Here is a 20,428-nt window from a genome sequence, read left to right on the forward strand (position 1 = left end):
AGTATGTAAAGTAAAAGAAGAAAAAGCCTGCTCAATTATCTTTCTTAACTGAGAACCTGGTTTTACATCTCTTTAAATGGTGTTCTTTTCTGAAACCTGAGAAAAACCATTTGCCTAGCACAGCTGTTAACTTCCTACAACTGAAATGCTTTCCATTCCCTTTAAAATAAACCCTTCTGAAGCAGAATGTAGATCACATGTATCATCGAGACCAAAAAAAGTTTGCTGAGACTACTCCTATCATTTGTCCTGGAGTCCGGAATCTTCACATTCCAGGCAGAGCTCCAGCTGTTCCGATTTAGTCACTAGGCTGTGATTGGCTCTGCCTCCTACTCTTTTCTCCACCCCTTACTTTTCACTGGGAGAAAGCTTTTGAGCCAGAGATTAAATGTGAGCGCTGTCACCAGGATTTCTGAGTGCAGTTGGCATCATGGGTGTGCTCCAGAGCAACTTCTGTTTGCTCTGAGCCCCCTGCCCTGCCTCCCCTTTCACCACGTTTCCTCTGGCAAGGTTTTAAGTACAGCAATTCAAGAAGATTTCTCCTCAACTATATTATTCTGAAGTGTATTGCCTCTTGATTGCTGGAAAAGAATCTTTAATTCATTTCAAAAGTAACTTATGAACAAACTTATTAAAAGTGATGAAAGGAGCATTGAGATTGATTAGCACTAATTTTTCACTGTGCCAAAGTGTGCAGTGTCTTTCAGAGGAAACTATAACAGATCTGGTGAGTGTGCCATGCCAGTGGGGAGCATTGAATGTCCCTCATCTCCCTCTTTCCCTAGGGACAGTAGTCATGAGTGCCGAGTGTGCGGGGTTACTGAAGTGGGTCTTTCTGCATATGCAAAGCACATTTCTGGCCAGTTGCACAAAGATAATGTTGATGCTCAGGAAAGAGAAGATGATGGAAAGGAAGAAGAAGAGGAAGATTATTTTGACAAGGAACTCGTTCAGTTAATAAAACAAAGGAAAGAACAAAGTCGGTGAGTAATAATTTGATATTTTTAAAAGCCTGTGTGAAACAGTGTAGGAGAGAATACATTTTCTTTCTTTTTTTTTTTTTGAGAATACATTTTCCATTTCCATTCTTTTCAGCCTGTAGCATTCAGATTTATCTTTTTTAAAATTTACTTTAATTTTTAATTGATTTGCAATGTTGTGCCACAGATTTACCTTAATTATAAAGTTTACCTTGAAGTTGCCATCTTAATCTTAAAAGGCAATGGAATGCTTGTTTGAACTACTGTATTAACTCCTTAAACAAAAACAAACCTCAGTATTGACCCTATCTAAAAACTAGCCATAGCTGTTACATATCTGAAATTTTTACCATGCTGATAACTATGTTTAGAATTGTTTGTATTAGTTCCAATTTGAGGGGGGGGGGGTACCAATAAATTCATGTTTGGTATCTGAATTTTCTAGTGGAAATATATTACTAAATAAGTTTCATTTGAATATATTATATAGCATTTCTTATTTCATGCCTTAAGAAAAAATCGTTTTGCCTAATGTGAGTTAACATGGTGCTTCTACTAAGTTTGATTTATCCTTTTATTATTAATTTCTTCAGTAAATATTTCTTGAATAAATTTATGCTGTATATTGGACAGTGTCAGAAACAATATAAGTTTTATAGCTTGTACTAGATGGTTTCATACCTACATCCATAATTTAGGTATTAGCCTTTTGTATTTTAACCTTACTGATTCATGGTCTAAAAAGTTTAATGAAGCAGAAAATTTCAGATATGAATAAAAGATACAGTACCAGTTATGAGATGGAGTGATTTTTTTAAGTTCTGGAACATGATAAAAAGCGTTTCAGATTCTAAAAATTTTGAAGATCCTTCTAGAATACTAGTTATACCTGATCTGTATTTCATTTTCAGTTAGAATGCAGTTTGAATATAAAAAAAGAAGTAGTTGTTACTCTATATGCTAAAAGCTTTTTGAACAGGTCTTTGAAATGGACTTTCTGAGTTTTGGAATGTTCATAGCAGCATGATTCTTAAATTGTTTAGTTGCTTATCCTTCAAATGACATTCTCACTACTTTTATATAGCTGCAGTTTACTCTTGTTTTAGGGCGTTGGAGCCTCTAGAAGACTAACTTCTATTTTTGTTCTAACATTCTTGTGCCATTATTAGCTTATCTGTGTAAATGATTAAACATTAAGTCAGAGAGTAAATGCTTCTCGGTAAATTAGACATTCATATTGCAGTCACTAGTCTTTGATTATTTTAATAAGCCTCTTTGGTGACATACTTATAAAGTCATCTACTTACTTGTTCATTAGGTTTTTTCTTTTTTTCTTCATGAGGTTTTTAATTTAGATTATTCTTTTTGACCTGTGAGTTTAGCTACATGCTATTGTCCCCCTGACCTAGCCAATTCATGATAATCTAGGAATTTTACTTTGTGACTGACTTATTGCCCAATTCTCATTTCTGGATGATGTTAGTAGACCTAATCAGTGATCTCCTTGGATGTCAGAAGTTGCATTCAGCTTAGAAACAAAAAAAAGCAAATTGGTTAATGGTGGTATAAAAATCTACCAAGTGGGAAAAAAAAAAAATCTTCCAAGTGTCTGTAGGAACACTTGGGGACTTAGGATCTCCTGTTTAGCAGTAGTTATAATTCATAATGTAAGTAGATGCTTGAACTTTAAGGTGAATTAGCTTTTATCCTAAAAGTGAAAAACAGAAAAACTCCAATTTGTGTCCAAAATCTTAGAGACATTAGAAGCTATTAAAGTCAGTACTGAGTTTAAAATTTAAGTCAAGTTCAGATTCAGAGGAGGGAACCCACTTGCAGAAACTTTGAGATTTTCATTCTATCAAACTTTAGTTTTTGAGATTTTCATTCATATCAAGGTCTAGTGGTAAAGAGTATGGGCTCAAAACAGTTATGGTTGCCAATGGGGAGGGAGATGGGGAGAGATGGATTGGGAGCTTGGGATTAGCAGATACAAACTGTTACATATAGAACAGATAAACAACAAGGTCCTACTCTATAGCATAGGAAACTATGCAGTCTCCTGTGTTAAAACATAATGGAAAAAATATGAAAAAGAATATATATATGTATGTATACATATATAAATGAATCACTTTGCTTTATAGTAGAAAAAAACACAACATTATAAATCAACTATACTTCAGTTTGAATGTAGGCTCTAGAGTTAGACTGCCAAAGTTCAAATTTTGCCATAACACGAACTAGGTATCTTATTCTAGGCAAGTTATTTAACCTCTCTAATCCTCAGTTTCCATATCTAAAAAGTAGAAATAATAATGCTTGCTGCAGAGTTGTGAAAATTAAATGAGATAATCTTTGTAGTGTTTAGCAATAAATGCCTTATGATAAGTAGGTACTCAGTAATTTTAGTTAATATTATTCAGTCTTTTGAGCACCTTACCACATGTGAAGCGTTGAGTTAGGCAAAACATAGGTACTTTTTGAAGGAAAATGGTTTTATGCCGATTCCCATGATGTTTGCTTAAATTTATTCACATTTCTCTGGGCTTCTTGTCTAACATGAATAGTTGAAACAACTGTAGCTTCTTTTAAAAACCTCTGGCTCATGAAACTCCTTCTGGCATTTGTCGTGGATGCTGCTTGCTTGTTATGTACTATTTTATTCCTGTTTGTGACCTTACTTATTTCCTTAGCTAGGTTATAAGCCCTTCAGAAACAGGAACTATGCATAAAAGTTTTCTATTACTGCTAATAGTCATTGAATGTGTACTTGATAAAGTGTTTATTAATGAAAGTTATTATGCAGAGTAAAATCTTACCATTTAAAATAGGTTAAGAAACTGGGCTTTCAGAAAGAACCAACTTTTGAAGAAATCATGGTATTAATAACAGCTGGATTTAAATTGTGTTAACTATGATAATTAACCGTAGCTACCAAGTATACTTGCTTCTCTTTTCTAAAAGTTGTGTAATATAAAAATAATTGGACGATAGGAACACAATCCTTGAATATGCTAAGAAAAACAGGAGCAGGAGAGGAAAGATAGTATAAATGTGCCAAGTTTTTAATATTTTGAGGTTGATAAATATAAGATATTAATTTTAAATCAGTAAATAGTGAAATATAAATTTATATTATTTAAAGATATGAAAACAATCACTATTTGAAATAAAAATAAAACTATTACATACTCTAAGTTACATATTCTAAGTGACAGAGAAAGAAGGCAGAGTGCATGTTTGGTGGGTTATGCCTTTAAAGGAATCATGAGAACTCCTTTAAATCACTAATAAAAGACTGTTTTTCTTCTAGACAAGATGAACCTTCCAATAGCAGCCAAGAAATAAACTCTGACGACAGGCGACCCCAATGGAGACGAGAAGACCGAATCCCTTACCAAGACAGAGAGAGCTACAGCCAGCCAGCACGGCATCATCGTGGGCCTCCTCAGCGGGACAGGAAGTGGGAGAAAGATGGCTATAGTAACACTAGGAAAAACAGCTTCACACATTCTTCAAGGAATAATGGTGGATCAAGAGGATGTTCTGGGTGGCATAAGGGTAGTGCAGGAGGTTCCTCACCTTGGTTTCACAACCATAGTAATTCTGGAGGTGGTTGGCATTCAAATAATGGGACAGTAGATTGGAATCATACTGGTACAGGAAGGAATTCCAGTTGGCATTCTGAAGGAACAGGTGGCTTTCCCAGTTGGCATACGAGCAGCAGTAACGGAAATTGGAAATCCAGTGCACGTGGTACAAATAGTTGGAATTACAGTGGCCCCGGAGACAAATTTCAACCGGGCAGAAACAGAAGTTCTAACTGTCAAATGGAAGACATGAATATGCTATGGAATACAAAATCTAAGTCAAACAAATACAATCAAGACAGATATAAGTGGCAGCGGCAAGAAAATGACAAAGTTGGTGCAGTTGCCACATACAGAGGTCCTTCTGAAGGATTTGCAAGTGGTAAGTTTCATTCAGAAGGCTTGCTTGACTTCAATTTTGAGCAGCTGGAAAGCCAAACCACTAAACAGACAGACACCTTCACTTCCAAAATTGGTGGGAAGAGTGTCAGTGTAGCAAGGGAAAAGCTCCGTCGCTGGACTCCTTACCCTTCACAGAAGACTCTGGATTTACAATCAGGAATGAAAGAAGTCACTGGTAATAAGTCAGAAATGATAGATAAGCCTCTCTTTGATTTTAGCTTGATAACCGTGGGAATAAAAGAGCCCCAAAATGATAAAACAAATAATTCTCGAAAACTGAAAACAAAAAAAGAAAAATATACTGGATCTCTTAAACACAAAACCTCTTCAGATTGCACTGCTTCCTATGAGGTGGTAAGAGAATGTCCCATTACAGGGAAACCTGAACAAGAGCCTAATTTAAATAAGACACCATTATTAAAATCCCCACTCCTTCCAACTCCAGGCACTAAATCAGTTCCTCAAAAGCAAGATTCAAAGAATCCCTCACAAAACACCAAAATTAATTCTTTTTTCCCTGGGGAACACTCAAATCCTTTGACTAAACCCACTGTGGAAGATAACCAGAGTTCTTGCATATCCAAAATGCGAAGTCCAGGTCCTCATGTTTTAAAAGGAAGTAATAAAAGTCCACTTGGAACTCAAAGGGATCCTGACGAAAATGTAAGTGATACATTACAGAAAGCCAAAGATGTGCTGCAGTGTCATGAGTCACTGCAAAACCCACTTAGTGCTTCTAAGAGGACCAGGAATTACGCAAAAGCAAGTAGGAATGTAGAAGAGTCTGAAAAAGGATCTTTGAAGATTGAATTTCAAGTACACGCATTAGAAGATGAAAGTGATGGAGAGAGATCTGACACAGAGAAGCATGGGACAAAAATCGAAACCCTGGGTTCTACAACTACAGAAGTTTTATCCTGCAGTACTCCTGCTGCTGATGAGAAAAGGGGGGATGACCAAAACCTGGAAACATCTAGAAAGCCATCCACTTCCCCATGTAACTCAACAGTTCACCAAAAAGAAACTGAGTTGCAAATGACATCTGTAGCCAGCCCACAGTCTGGTTTACTGCTAGATTTGAAAACCTCTCTAGAAGATGCACAGGTTGATAACCCTGTTAAATCTCATGAATCTTATGAAACTGAAGGCTTTGAGAGTACTAGCTTGGATGCCGAGCTTCAAAAAAGCGATATAGGTCAACCCTCAGGTCCCCTTCTGCCTGAACTAAGCAAGCTTGGCTTTCCTGCCTCACTCCAGAGAGATCTAACCCGGCACATTAGCTTGAAGAGCAAAACTGGAGCACACCTTCCTGAGCCAAACCTCAACAGTGCTCGCCGCATCCGCAACATCAGTGGTCATCGGAAGAGTGAGACAGAGAAGGAATCTGGGCTCAAGCCAACCCTTCGGCAGATTCTGAATGCATCTCGAAGAAATGTCAACTGGGAACAGGTCATTCAGCAAGTAACCAAGAAAAAGCAAGAGCTAGGCAAAGGCTTACCCAGGTGTGTGCCTCTTAGTATCCATTTCCTTTTTTTTTTCTTTTAAACTTACCCTTTGGCTGTGGTCAAGAGAATTCTACTTGTTGAGTTTAATTAAATGTTTGCAAAAAATATCTGTTGTAGATGTCTGGTTTAAATATCCAAGAGTGACTGCTACTCTATAACAAATGGAATAAAGTGTTTCCTAGCAGGGAATTCAGATTACAAAGAAGCACACCTACTTCTGAGAAATGAAGTGAGGGGAATGCCATCAGAAATCCATCGCTTTGGTGATAGGGGCCATAAAGTGACAGCATTACAAAAATGTCTATCTGTAGCTCTGTATTTAACTATAGATCTTAACGAGTGATACAGCTTTTAGATATAACTTCTCATTACCTTTTACTTAGAACGTATAAGTGGTTATCTTTCTGTATCTGCTGTGGGCATTGTATTTGTGATCACAAAATACATTCTCCTGAGTACTTGTGTAATAGTTTGGCTGTTCACCTTACGTTAAGGCACTAAACTTTTCTGAATGGGAAAGCAGTGTTCAACATAGGTTTGCTACTTGCAAATCATCCTGCTGTGTTTTAATTATATAGCCCTCCAGGCTTAAATTTCCATCCTTGTTGAAATAACATTTATTGTACCTTCTTTTCTTTTCCCATAACTTGTGGGTATCATTGAAATTATGAAGTTCTTAGCATGGTGTCTGTTGCTTGTAAATGCTTGATGAACACTTTTGTTTGTTTGCTATTAAAAATTACATACTTACTGTTGATTTAGAGCTCCATATTAAATAAAACCTTCAGTTTTTATTCCTTCCCTTTGTATATAGCTATATACAAATATCTAATTTACTAGTTGTTACATTATAATACTTAGCGTTAACTTTGTGTTTAGAATTACTAGACTCAGTTCCTTGAGGGCCGAAGCCATCTATTTACATTTGCAATCTCTGCCTAGCAGAGTTTCTCACATTAAGCGGTGCCCCCTCTCCCAGCTTTGTCTGATTGATGATTTTTTTTTTTCTTTTTCCTTCTTTCTTGAGGTTTGGCATAGAAATGGTGCCTCTAGTTCAAAATGAGCAAGAGGTCTTGGATCTAGATGGGGAGCCTGATCTGTCTGATCTAGAAGGATTCCAGTGGGAAGGTGTTTCCATTTCTTCATCCCCTGGGTTGGCAAGGAAGCGAAGCCTTTCAGAGAGCAGTGTGATCATGGACAGGGCTCCTTCTGTGTATAGCTTCTTCAGTGAGGAAGGCACAGGCAAAGAAAATGAGCCCCAGCAGATTTTTTCACCTAATAATTCATTCAGATCTGCACAGAGTCAAAAACCAAACATGAGCCTTAAGCAGGAAGTGACACCTCTGGCTGCCTCCCTAAGAACAGATGAAGGAACTGAAAATGTTGCTACTCGAAGGCGACATAGTGCGCAATTATCTCCTGACCGTACAATACCTTTGATGCATTTGACAAAAGAGCTGCACAGCCAGGAGAGCTCTCTACTACTTTCAGAGAATCACAATGCCCAGGAGAGTAATGGAGAAGGAAACTCTTTATCATCAAATGCATCCTCAGCACTCGCAAACTCCAGTTTGGCAGATGCAGCCACAGACAGCAGCTGTACCTCTGGTGCTGAACAGAATGATGGCCAGAATGTTAGAAAGAAACGAAGAGCCACTGGAGTGAGTATGATTCCTGTATGTTTTGTAGAACATTTCATGTGGTGACTTGACTGTGATAAGAAAAACAATGTTTTTCTTGGGTACCTGGGCTTGTGTTTTGCCCTACTCTGGAATAGAAGATTTCTGAGGCTTTTACTTTCATATTTTTGTCCTACTGGTTTCTTTCTTTGAGTAGCTCTACTAAGTTAGATGTAATTGAATATGAATGTACAGTACTGGGAAAATATGAAGTCATCTCTAAAACTAGTCTCTAAGCCAATGATTCTTTGTATCACCTGACCAAGGAATGAGCCACATTTTCAGCTGTAACTTTATCTGTTTTCATGATGCATTCTGTACTGCTATTGAAGAAGGGTACTCTAGTGTTGTATTTGTAGGGCATGTATGCTTGTTGGACCCAGAACTATTAGGCTTAATAAGGTAGTTTTAATACTATGAGAGTACATCTATATGAGCATAGTCTTAGTCTCTGTTGCTTTGTCTTTTGTACTTGAGTTGCCTAGCCTGGTCCTTTTAGAATCCATTACTTCACTGACACTTCTCTTTTGGCACCTCTGATGGTTAATATTGCTTAACCCTTTCAGAAACCCTTTCTGTAAAGAAAGAGTTGCTGATAGTAGTATAGACTGGAATCTGACACTCAGAAAAGGACTGTTTCCTTTAACATTGAGACAATATAACAAACTAGTTAAAGGCATGGGTTGTAGACCTGGATTCAAATTCCATCTCTGCCCTGTTGAACTAGATGTTGTAGCAGATAGTATTGGGTGAGAGATGGATTGTCTTATGACATAGCTGATGTCTTGGGTCTTATCTCACAGACTGTTGAGTTTTTTGTTGTAAAGATTTTCTTGCTGAATTCTAAAGTAGAAACTATGAAATCAGATATGTTTTACTAGCTTTTAGCAAGGTGAAGTGCTTTGCCCAAGCCCTTGGGCTTTACTACCTCTAGGATGCTAGGGAGGTACTTGACCTTGATTGTATTTTTTTTTGTTAAATACATTCAGTCAACTAATATCTGAGCTCATACTGTGTATATGAAACTTCTAACCTGATGGTAGCAATCATGAATAATAATGTATGACTGACTTAGTATTGATTCTTTTTCCCCCTCCTGGATAATGGCCTTTGAATATTTAATATTGTTCTTTTTTTTTTTTAATCTCCTTAGGATGGATCTTCTCCTGAACTGCCAAGTCTTGAGAGAAAAAATAAAAGAAGGAAAATTAAAGGAAAGAAAGGTATAGTATAGACTATTCTGCCAAAAACAAACTGTTCTTATATCACTTCAGCCTTTTACAACTTGATATACAAGTACAGTTTATCAAACAGAGAACACCCATTTATTAATTTATGATATTTTTGTTGCCTTGCTTAAGGGCATAGAAAAGATTTGATTTTCTACTGTATCCAGTTGGAGCTATAAAAGAAATACGTGATACCACCTAAACCAGAAAGCTGAAATTAATATATATCATGGACAAATTGAGTTCAGTATAAAACCAGAAAGTCTCACTGGGTCTTTTCAGTGGAATGAAGAGAAACAAGACATTTAGTAGAAGTTTTTATCCCTCTTGGTCATTTACAGCCATTTCACTCACTTTCTGAGGAATCTTGGTTGCTTTTCTCATGTAAATTAAGGAGAGAAGTTATTTGTGGAGCTCCTTGACTGATAGGCTTTTATGACTCTTGCCTTTCACTGATTCACACACCATTTCAGTATAAGATCTAGTGTAGGAAGTGACTGGATGAACTTTGGATGGCTGGATGTGACAAGGCAGGAGTCAAAGATGATACCAGTTTCTAGCTGGAGCAGTTGATGGCTTTATTTATAGAGCTAGAAAACTTTATGAGAGTTACAGGTTGAGGGTAGAAGAAGATGGGAGTTCCCTTTTGGATCCCTTGAGTTAAAGGACTTTAGAGACACCTTAGAAGTATCCGGTTGGTAGATATGTGGGTCTGGAATTTAGGGGAGCGGTCTTGGCATATTGCATGGGCAAGAGACAGATATAAAATGACAAATACATGTAGTAGGACATTTTATTTCAAAGCTATATTTTCTTCAGGAAAATATATATTATTTTATATTAAATATATTTTTATTTATTTAAAATTTTTATATTAAAGTTATTTTATATTAAAGAACCTTAATATATTAAGGTTTTAATTTTATATTAAAGAGAACTATTTTAAATTAACTAACAGACTAGAAAAATAGGAATCCAGAAGAGAGTGCAAGCAGTTTAGGTTTGGGGCCCAATATAAGCCAAAGCCTTGATTAAAGAGGGTAGTAGATAAAGGAAGATGGGAAGTGAAACCTATAGGAGTTGATTTCCCCAGGGCAGAGGTTTTGCTTGGAAGCGTCATTGTGGAAGATGGTGATTTGGTAAGATGGTACGATGTGGTGGTACACTTGAAACCATGAAGCTTGGTCTCTAGCTCTGATAGCATGTGGCTTGACTATGTGATTTGTAAAAAATTTTATGAGTCTCCTTTCAGTGACCTAGTGGGGAGAAAATAAAGGCCTATCCTAGATAATTGATGCAGTTCCCTGGATTATTGAAGAGAAATCTCTAATATTAAACTAAGCCTTATGGTTTCTTTTGACAGAACGTTCTCAGGTTGACCAGCTGCTGAGTATTTCTTTAAGAGAGGAAGAACTAAGTAAATCATTGCAGTGCATGGATAACAATCTTCTGCAAGCTCGTGCAGCACTTCAGACAGCTTATGTTGAAGTTCAGAGGCTACTTGTGCTTAAGCAGCAGGTAACAGCAGATGGGATGTTTAATGAAAATGGATCATCTTAAAGTTGAATTTAAAAATGCTTAACAAAATACTTTATTTTTAGATAACTATGGAGATGAGTGCCCTGAGGACCCATAGAATACAGATTCTACAGGGATTGCAAGGTATTCAGAGTCTCATGGATTGTACTGTCTATAACTTGTCTAGAGGGGAATTAAAAGAGTTATGAAAAAGTTAATATGATTATTCTCATGTCTCCTTGATTCCATCCTTCTGTAGAAAGGCCTATAAGACTATACGTCCCCAAAATGCTTAGCAATAGAAATAATGTTATAGAAAGAGTCTTGGGTTAGGCATCCCAAGACTGGGGTACAAATTTGGCTCTTCTACTAGTACCAGCATGACTTTGGAGAAGTCACTTAAAATCTGAAAAATTAGAATATTAATGCCTGCCTGTCCGTATCCTCATTGGTTGTACATATAGCTTACGTAACAGTCTATTTTAAAGAACTATGAGCATCTTTAAAATTCTCTTGTAATTTAAAAATACAAGTTGGCTCAGTAATGAGTGGCTTTTCAGATAACATTTTTGCATTTGTATGTGTGTACGTTTCCCATTCTAGAAACATATGAACCTTCTGAACGTCCAGACCAGGTTCCCTCTAACCTTACACGAGAACAGAAGAATGTTAGATCTCAAACATCTACTGATGGCACACTTCTGCCTAGTCCTTTTTTCCCGAATTTCCTGGAACCTCTATCTTCCCACGTGTCTCCATCATCCACTGGAACCCCTCTCCAAGCAATTACATCTTCTTTCCAAGCTCATGGCAGTGTTCCTGCTCCAGACTCATCAGTTCAGATTAAACAAGAACCCATGTCTCCTGAACAAGAGACTGTGAATGCTGTATCGCAAGGCTCTGCTTGCAGTCTGTCCAAGGAATTACTGCAAGCTAATAGTATGTAAACTTTTCTCTGTGCTAAGGGCAACCCTGTAGTGAGTCTAGGGCAATTTTATATTAGTGATGTAATGTCATACTTGTCCATTAAAACTAAAGTTATTACAGGACTTCCCTGGTGATCCAATGGCTAAGACTCCACACTCCCAATACAGAGGGCCTCAGGAACTAGATCCCACATGCTACAAGTAAAGATTCTGCATCTGCAACTAAAAGAATCCTACATGCCGCAATGAAGATACAAGATCCTGTGTGCCACAACTAAGACCCCACACAGCCAAATAAATGAATAAATAAATAAATATTTTTTTAAAAAGTTACTATAGTTTTTCTTTAAGTCTTCTTATTTAGGAGCATTATTTAAATATTGGTAACTCTTCCTAATTTTCTCTAATACAGGATTGCTAAATTGACTTTGGGATTAGCATGTTACAGGTTCCATTTATTAGGATTGGTGCAGAATTGTATGTTTTTCATGAGCTAAATGGCATTGAAGTTGTTCAGTCAGTTTTCTAGATAAGATTCATCTTCTGGATTTCTCAGTACTTAACTGTTTTTATCATTTCGAGTACAGACTAAGGTTAATACAGACCTGAGGAACTGGTGGCCGTGATGAAAGGGCAGAGGGCTCTGGTGTTTGGAACCATCTAACAGGAACTTGGGGGTTTTGACAAATAGCCAGAGATTTTACTCTCTTTATAAAATAATCCTTATCTGGTTACCATTAGAGAATTAACTTCTAAGTTGTTTAAAATCTTATCTAAAGTTTGTATAACCACAATGGTGCTATATTGAAAAATTAAGAAACAAATTGATAATTGTGTGGTATTCTTTTTTTTTTTTTTAACAAAAACAAAGTCTGAAGAATCATCCTAAATTTTGCTATTTGTTACAGCACTAATCATTGATATGTACATCAAATATATGTTATCTTTCATATTGAATTTTGTTACTTTTATATGGATAGTATTTAGTATTTTTTTTTAATGTGGTGACACTTTTTTCAAAAATAGCTTTTATTAGATTTCCTTTTCTGACTGCAAAAGTAATACATATTCATTTTTTCAAACAAGAAAGAGAAAACATCAGTAGAAACAATCTCCGCCCATAAAAGGAGCTTTTTAGGATATAAGACATGCACATTATTTGCAAGGCAAAATGTATAGATACTGTACTAGAAATACATGTAGGTTATGGGAAGCTGAGGAGTGAGATAACTAAACCATGACTGTTAAAGTTGTTAACATATCATCAAAGTATCATATTATTTGATAGAAATTCAATCAGCGATAACTGTAGTTTATGACTACACATAGCAGGCACAAAGACGATGGAATAATTTTTTTTTTTCCTTCTCAATTCAGGAGAGATCAGTGACAATTGTCCAGTTTATCCAGTTACCACTGCAGCATTGTCCTTATCAGAGCTAACAGAGAGATTCCATGAGCCTAGCCAAGAACTGAAGTTTTCTGTGGAGCAAGGAATTACCAGAAACAGAGGGAACAGTCCCTCTTCCCAGTCAGCTGGTCTTCCTAGCATAGATAAAGAAAGTGAAGAGCCAAACAAAGGCAACAGTGGGTCTGAAGCCTGTACCAGTTCTTTTCCAAGATTATCCTTTGCTTCAGAAACCCCTTTAGAGAAAGAGCTCCACTCTCCAGCTGACCAGCCAGAACAACAGGCAGAGTCCACTCTGACATCAGCTGAAGCTAGGGGGAACAAGAAAAAGAAGAAACTTAGGAAGAAGAAAACTCTGCGGGCTGCCCATGTTCCCGAGAACAGTGACACTGAACAGGATGTGTTTACCGCTAAGCCTGTAAGGAAAGTAAAAACTGGAAAGTCTGCTAAAGGGGGGAAAGTGACAACCTCCAGCTGGGAAGATGGCAGAACTGGCGCAGAACAAGAAAGTGTCAGAGATGAGCCAGACAGTGACTCGTCTCTTGAAGTCCTAGAAGTGCCTAATCCTCAGTTAGAAGTAGTAGCCATTGATTCTTCTGAATCAGGAGAAGAGAAACCAGATAGCCCATCTAAAAAGGATATTTGGAACTCCACAGAGCAAAACTCATTAGAAACTTCTCGCTCTGGTTGTGATGAAGTTAGCTCTACCAGTGAGATTGGCACTCGCTATAAAGATGGCATCCCTGTAAGGTAAGGATACTGTGTTGGTCCAATCAGAGCAGCTTTCACCATTCTTTCATTAGAAAACAGAACTTTTTGTTCCAAATCAGAATTTTTTTTAGAGTCACATTTATAGAAAATCAGTAGGGATGACAGGTGTGGATATCTCCTTAGCAATGGCGAGTTTCTGCTTTCTCACTTGTGTTGTAAATATTTACTGTTTTTTCCATTCATATAAAAATTTCACATGCAGAAACTGATCTTGTATCATTGCTATTTTGTTCATTGTTTAGAATAATTTTTTGAGTCAGGAAAATACAAGTTTTCCTACCTGTCCTGTTCACACAGATGTTAAGACTTTTGCTATTATTTTGTAGTGTGGCAGAAACTCAGACTGTGATCTCCTCCATAAAAGGATCAAAGAACTCTTCAGGTATTTGGTTGTTCGGTTTTATTTAAATGAATTACAGGAGGGACTTCCCTGGTGGTCCAGTGGTTGAGAGTCGGCCTTCCAATACAGGGGATGAGGGTTGGATCTCTGGTCTGGGGACTTGGATCCCACACATCTTGGGGCAACTAAGCCCATGAACCACAGCTATTAATCACTATAGAGTCCATGCACTCTGGAATACATAAGTAAATAAATAAATCTTACATATTTAAAAAAAAGTGAATTGATAAATTAATCACAGGAAAAAAGCTTTGTAAGTATTAAAGCCAGGGTTTAAATCTACTTAAATATGCTTATAGAATAGGGGATGGGGACTGGGCTTATTACCAAGAGGATGGATTACTTTGACCAGCAGTTATTGGTATCCCTGAATCCTCAAATCCTGGCATTTCAGTTTCTTATTCACATCTCTAATCTGGATCTCTCGTGTGTTCAGCTAATTAGAATAGTTGGCCTTCTGTGTCTTCAGTTCTGCATCTATGGAGTCAACTAATCACAGATCGTGTAATGGGCATTTATTGAAAAAAAAATTTGTGTGTAAGTGGACCTGCACAATTCAAAGCATGTTGTTCAAGGGTCACCTGTAAACGGGAGTATATATATAGGTTATATGTAAATACTATGCCATTTTATATAAGGGACTTGAGCATCTGTGGATTTTGGTACATGTTGGGTGGAGGAATCCTGAAACCAATCCCCTTGGTTACCAAGGGACAATTGTATTAAGGTTTTGTTGGCTCGGGGGGTTTGGGGGGTGGTGGGCTTTGCTTTGAGAAGGAATTACTTTTAAAATAATGCCTTACTCAGTAAAATAACTGGCAGCAGAGGAGCCTGGATGTGGAAAGAAAGGTATTTAGTGCCTTAAAGGGTATCATTCAAAGACTCGCTATGTAAGTATTTTTCCCCTAAGACAGAGGCCTTCCCTACCTTTTCTTAATATGAAATCTTCATAATGAAGGTCACTAATGCGAATGTGGTATTTTGCTAGGCGAACCAGGTTTTTAGGAGAATCCAGGGACTACTTTTTCATGATGTTTTAAATTTCTTATTATCTTTTGAGATACAAGCCGACACATTTCTGAAACATACTGTTGTTTTCTAGAAATATCTTCAGAGCCAGGAGATGATGATGAGCCCACAGAAGGGAGCTTTGAGGGGCACCAAGCTGCAGTGAATGCAATTCAGATATTTGGGAATTTGCTGTATACCTGTTCCGCAGATAAAACTGTCCGAGCTTATAATCTGGTGGTAAGTTGATAGATCAGTTTGAATGTTTTTGTTTCTTTACAGGTTTTAGAAACTCCCAACTTGTTCTCTTTTAAACATGTGTCTGTTTGCTTTCCAGAGATGGAGTAGGCTCTAGACTAACTTCAGATACAGTTGATCTAGTGACTCAGTGGGGTCACCAGAGACTTAAATTCTTTCTTTCTCTCCTTCTATTTTCTCTGATATCAGCTCTTCCTGAAGCAGGTTCTCCTGCTCACAGATGTCAATAGCCACAAGAGTTTCTTTTCCCTCCTACCGCCAAAAAAGGGTCCTGTGCTTTCCTCCCTAACCAGTCACTTGGCAAAAGGAGATGGAATTATAACAATAGGCTAGGTACAGTCAGGTCCCAGCCCTGGAGTAGATGCTGAGGTCTGTCACCTAGTTGTTACGGAAGGGATAGAATGAACATTGGGAAAGTGTCAGAGGAGGCATTTTCCCTGAGAGTTGATGAACTGCGCAAGTTATTAAGAAGAGCAGCAGTCTTTCATTACCCCACACTTAATCTGATGCTCATAATTCTTAATTTTCTTATAGTGGTCTTTGGAGCTTTGAGTCTGGTATTTGTGCTTCCCTGGTGGCGCATGATAAAGAGTTCGCCTGCCAATGCAAGAGATACAAGAGACATAGGTTTGATCCCTGGGTCGGGAAGATCTCCTGGAGTAGGAAATGACAACCCACTCCATTATTCTTGCCTGGAAAATTCTATGGACAGAGGATCCTGGCGGGCTACCGTCCATGGGATGGCAAAAGAATTGGACATGACTGGGCACACACAGGATATCAGTTCAGTTCAGTCGCTCAGTTGTGTCCTATTCTTTGCGACCCCATGGACGGCAACACGCCAGGTTTCCCTGTCCATCACCAACTCCTGGAGCTTGCTCAAACTCATGTCCATTGAGTTGGTGATGCCATCCAACCATCTCATCCTCTGTCGTCCCCTTCTCCTCCTGCCTTCAATCTTTCCCAGCGTCAGGGGCTTTTCAAATGAGTCAGTTCTTCGTATCAGGCGGCCAAAGGATTGGAGTTTCAGCTTCAGCATCAGTCCTTCCAATGAATATTCAGGACTGATTTCCTTTAGGATGGACTCATTGGATCTCCTTGCTGTCCAAGGGACTCTCAGGAGTTCTCCAACACCACAGTTCAAAAACATCAGTTCTTCAGCACTCAGCTTTCTTTAGTCCATCTCTCACATCCATACTTGAGTACTAGAAAAACATATGTCAAACTAATTCTATCAACAATGATAGCCAAGAAACTTTAGGAACACTATGTTATCTGAACAAATACAGTGAAAGTATATGAAATTGATGAAGTCTTTGAAAGTCAAAAGATTAAATGATGGACTGAGAAAATGTGTTTACTATAGGCAACAGGTATATAGGTTCCTTTAGCCTAGTAATGTATGAAGGGCAACAGAGATGACTGAAGGCAGAAAGCAATGGTAGTACCAGGAGGTATGAGTGTAAGATTTGGGGAATTGGCTCTAACTCTAAATTGTAAGGTAGGTATAGGTATGTATGTACATTGTAAATATATATAACAGTGTGTGCACAGAGATAACAGGATGTTCCATTATGAAACCACACCTGGGACACTAGGACCTGTGATGGCAAGTCTTTGAATATTGTGACGCTTTCTCTACGCACTGATCAAATGCAGCAACTTATCTGGGTAATTAGCTATAGTTTGAATTTGCTTGCACTTTAGTCCATATGCTAGAGAGACTTGGCCTAGCATTAATTAAAATTCTGATCTATCTTATAGCAAATTGCCCTGAGTAATTTTTGGTATGGCTCAGTTAACATATAAGTTACATATAAGTTAACATATAAATTAACATGTAAGTTACAGGTCTGTTCACTGGGCATTCAGTGAACAGGTACTTACTGAACACTAGATACTAGGTACTATTCTAGACTCTGGGGACACAAACATGAACTGTATGTTTTAGTTTTGTTTTTTTTTTTAGGGAAATACATTATCTTATCCATCTATAGCCACAAGTAATGATCTGAACTGTGCTTGACTTTAGAGTCGAAAGTGCATTGGTGTCTTTGAGGGCCATACCTCCAAAGTGAACTGCCTCCTGGTTACTCAGACCTCTGGGAAAAATGCTGCCCTTTACACTGGTTCCAGTGATCATACCATTCGCTGCTATAATGTTAAGGTAAGTGGGTCCAGAAAAATCAAAAGTGATGATATTGAAGCACTTTGACTATATTTACTGTGTAGAGTGGAGACACTGAGACTGATGCTTCATACTGTTCACCATCTTGCTTTTAAATCTGTTTCAGTACACTTCTAACCTTTGGTAGAAATTAGGCTTAGGTCTAAACCATGTTTTCTGTCTCTGTCCACATATCTTTTCACTTGCTACTATTAATAATATACCTCTTTTGATCTTTCCAACAAATATTCCTCTTGATTTTTATTTTCATGTCATATGCCAAAATTAATATTAGATAGAAAAAGAAATGTTAAAAGAAGTTTTTAAACTTAAAGACTTAGAAGTAGATCTCTCCTCTGAGAAAGAATTTTCTAAATGAATTATAAGAAATGAGAGAAAATTATTTGCATTAGAATATACGTATATATACACAATTGCATAATATTTAAAATATAAAAATCAGTGAGCAGGAAAAAAATATACATATATTCTTAACTTTAAAAGACTTAATTATTTAAGAAAATTTATAATACCATGTAATTAGGTTTTTAATGTATATAGATGGAATATGTGAGATAACAGGAACACAGGAAAGGGAGAGGCTAGAACTATGCTGGTACAAAATTCTTATATTTTGTTGAGGATAAGTCAATATTAACTTGAACTAGATTGTTACAATTTAAAGAGGTAATCTCTAGAAGGCTGATTTAAAACTTCAGTGTACATCAGATGAACCTAGAGAGCTTGTTAAAACACATATTACTAGATCCCTCTCCCAGAGTTTCTCATTCAGTAGAGTTGAGATAGAGCCCAAGAATTTACTTTTCAAACATGTGATACTGATGCTGCTGGTCTAGGTCACACTCTGAGAACAGCTGCCCTAAAGCAACCACAAAAAGAATAATTCAAAGAAAGATAGCTTAAAAATTTAATAGAGGAATTAAAATGGCATACTAAAAAAACTGTTTAATACAAAACAAGGTAGAAATGGGGGAATAGAAATAAAAATGAGACAAATAGCAAATTGGAGTCTAAATCTAACCATGTTTAATAATCATATTAAATGTGAATTAACACTCAGATTGAAAAGGAGATTGACTAGATAAAGAACAAACATCAAAATCTATGCTGTATACAAGACTCTTAAATTCAAAGACACAGGTAGGCTGAAATAAAAGAATGGGAAAAAAATGTACTGTTGCAAATAGTGACACAAAGAGCTAGAGTAGTTATATTAATATCAGGCAAATAGACTTTAAGACAAAGAATACTACTGAGACAAGGGTAGCTTTCTATAACGATAAAAGGGTCAATATAGATGACATTCAAGATAGGAAGACAGAACAGTGACCTATCTTACAAGAGAATAACAGAGCACCAAAATATGTAAAGAAATATTGATGACAAATCCACATTAACAATTCTTTTTTTATTATTTTAGTCACTTAGTATCATTCAACAGCATTCATCTTGAATACTTACTATGTAATTGGCCCCATTCTAGGTAATTAGATTTTATCAATAAAACCCAGTTCTGGGAATTCACAGAAATCATTTTATGAACATCAGCTTAAACTGTGTTTGTATAACCTGTATATTCATCAGGATTATGAAGGAAATTTTTTAAAAAACATATTCCAGGGCCTACTGAGTCAGAATCTCAGGGTTTAGGGGTGAAGCTTGGTGTTCTATATATTTTGAAAACTTTTTGGGTATTTATAGACCAGCTAACCTGATGCTGGTTTAAAGGAGGCATTTGGGAGCTGTTGAAATAGAGAATCAGTTGCAGGAAAGCACATAGTACTTAATTAATGCAATTATCAGATAATACAACTATAATCTTTATTTTCCTTTTTAGACAATGAGTGCAGCTTTTTCTTTGGCTACTTAATTTAAGAGGCTAAAACCCAGTTCATAGTGCCCTTTGAAGAATTTCTACATTCCAAGTTAGAAACATAGGTAGCATTATTAGAAGTTACATTTGTTTACTATGTTACCTACAGCTTGAGGTTCCTTGGCCACAAATTTCAAAGCAGGAAACAGTCTAAGATACTTTTCTACAATATGGAGGATGCAGCATTTTCTTCCTCATAAAAAATAATTTCACACTCTTTTTCACAGAGGATTGTTTTCATATCTTATTTGCTTTTAACCTCTACTGATCAGGTGTTGTGTGCTTTTATCAGACTCGAGAGTGTGTGGAGCAGTTACAGCTGGAAGACCGGGTTCTCTGCCTCCACAGTAGGTGGCGAATTCTCTATGCAGGACTGGCAAATGGCACTGTGGTCACCTTCAACATAAAGGTCAGTGGTAGGGGAGAGAAGGCTGAACTCCCATGCCAATTAGAAGTGGTGTGTGTGAGGGAAGAAGTCGAAGATAAGGCCATTTTCCTGTTTTTGTGTGTGTAAGAGAAAGCAGCAGAATTAGCCACTGCTCAAAAACTTACCTTCTGTTGTAAGTGAAACAAAATGCATTCTGTCTGCTCAGGCCCAAGTGTGCCAGGAGCGAAGTGTAACTCTACTAAATTAAACCAAGCCTAATGATTTGGGGCCAAATAATGAGTCATGGGTTAAACTAGTTTGTCTCA

General features: G+C 37.1%; 1 protein-coding gene across 3 annotated transcripts in view; it reads left to right on the top strand.

Moving 5' to 3' along the window:
• The window catches only part of ZNF106 (zinc finger protein 106), a 68,009-nt gene that overhangs the window by 36,195 nt on the left and 11,386 nt on the right, over positions 1 to 20,428 (top strand). For 2 of the 3 annotated variants that reach the window (XM_061157459.1, XM_061157458.1), the window contains exons 4-15: positions 786 to 983; positions 4,294 to 6,474; positions 7,505 to 8,138; positions 9,310 to 9,379; positions 10,749 to 10,903; positions 10,987 to 11,047; positions 11,507 to 11,842; positions 13,207 to 13,987; positions 14,335 to 14,390; positions 15,511 to 15,656; positions 17,707 to 17,841; positions 20,028 to 20,144. In XM_061157459.1, coding sequence (XP_061013442.1) covers positions 786 to 983; positions 4,294 to 6,474; positions 7,505 to 8,138; positions 9,310 to 9,379; positions 10,749 to 10,903; positions 10,987 to 11,047; positions 11,507 to 11,842; positions 13,207 to 13,987; positions 14,335 to 14,390; positions 15,511 to 15,656; positions 17,707 to 17,841; positions 20,028 to 20,144 — 4,870 coding nt within the window. The remainder of the gene's footprint in view (positions 1 to 785; positions 984 to 4,293; positions 6,475 to 7,504; positions 8,139 to 9,309; positions 9,380 to 10,748; positions 10,904 to 10,986; positions 11,048 to 11,506; positions 11,843 to 13,206; positions 13,988 to 14,334; positions 14,391 to 15,510; positions 15,657 to 17,706; positions 17,842 to 20,027; positions 20,145 to 20,428) is intronic. The other variant, XM_061157460.1, reaches the window with a different exon arrangement.

Source organism: Dama dama, chromosome 12, assembly GCF_033118175.1.
Source record: "Dama dama isolate Ldn47 chromosome 12, ASM3311817v1, whole genome shotgun sequence".
Classification (NCBI taxonomy): domain Eukaryota; kingdom Metazoa; phylum Chordata; class Mammalia; order Artiodactyla; family Cervidae; genus Dama; species Dama dama.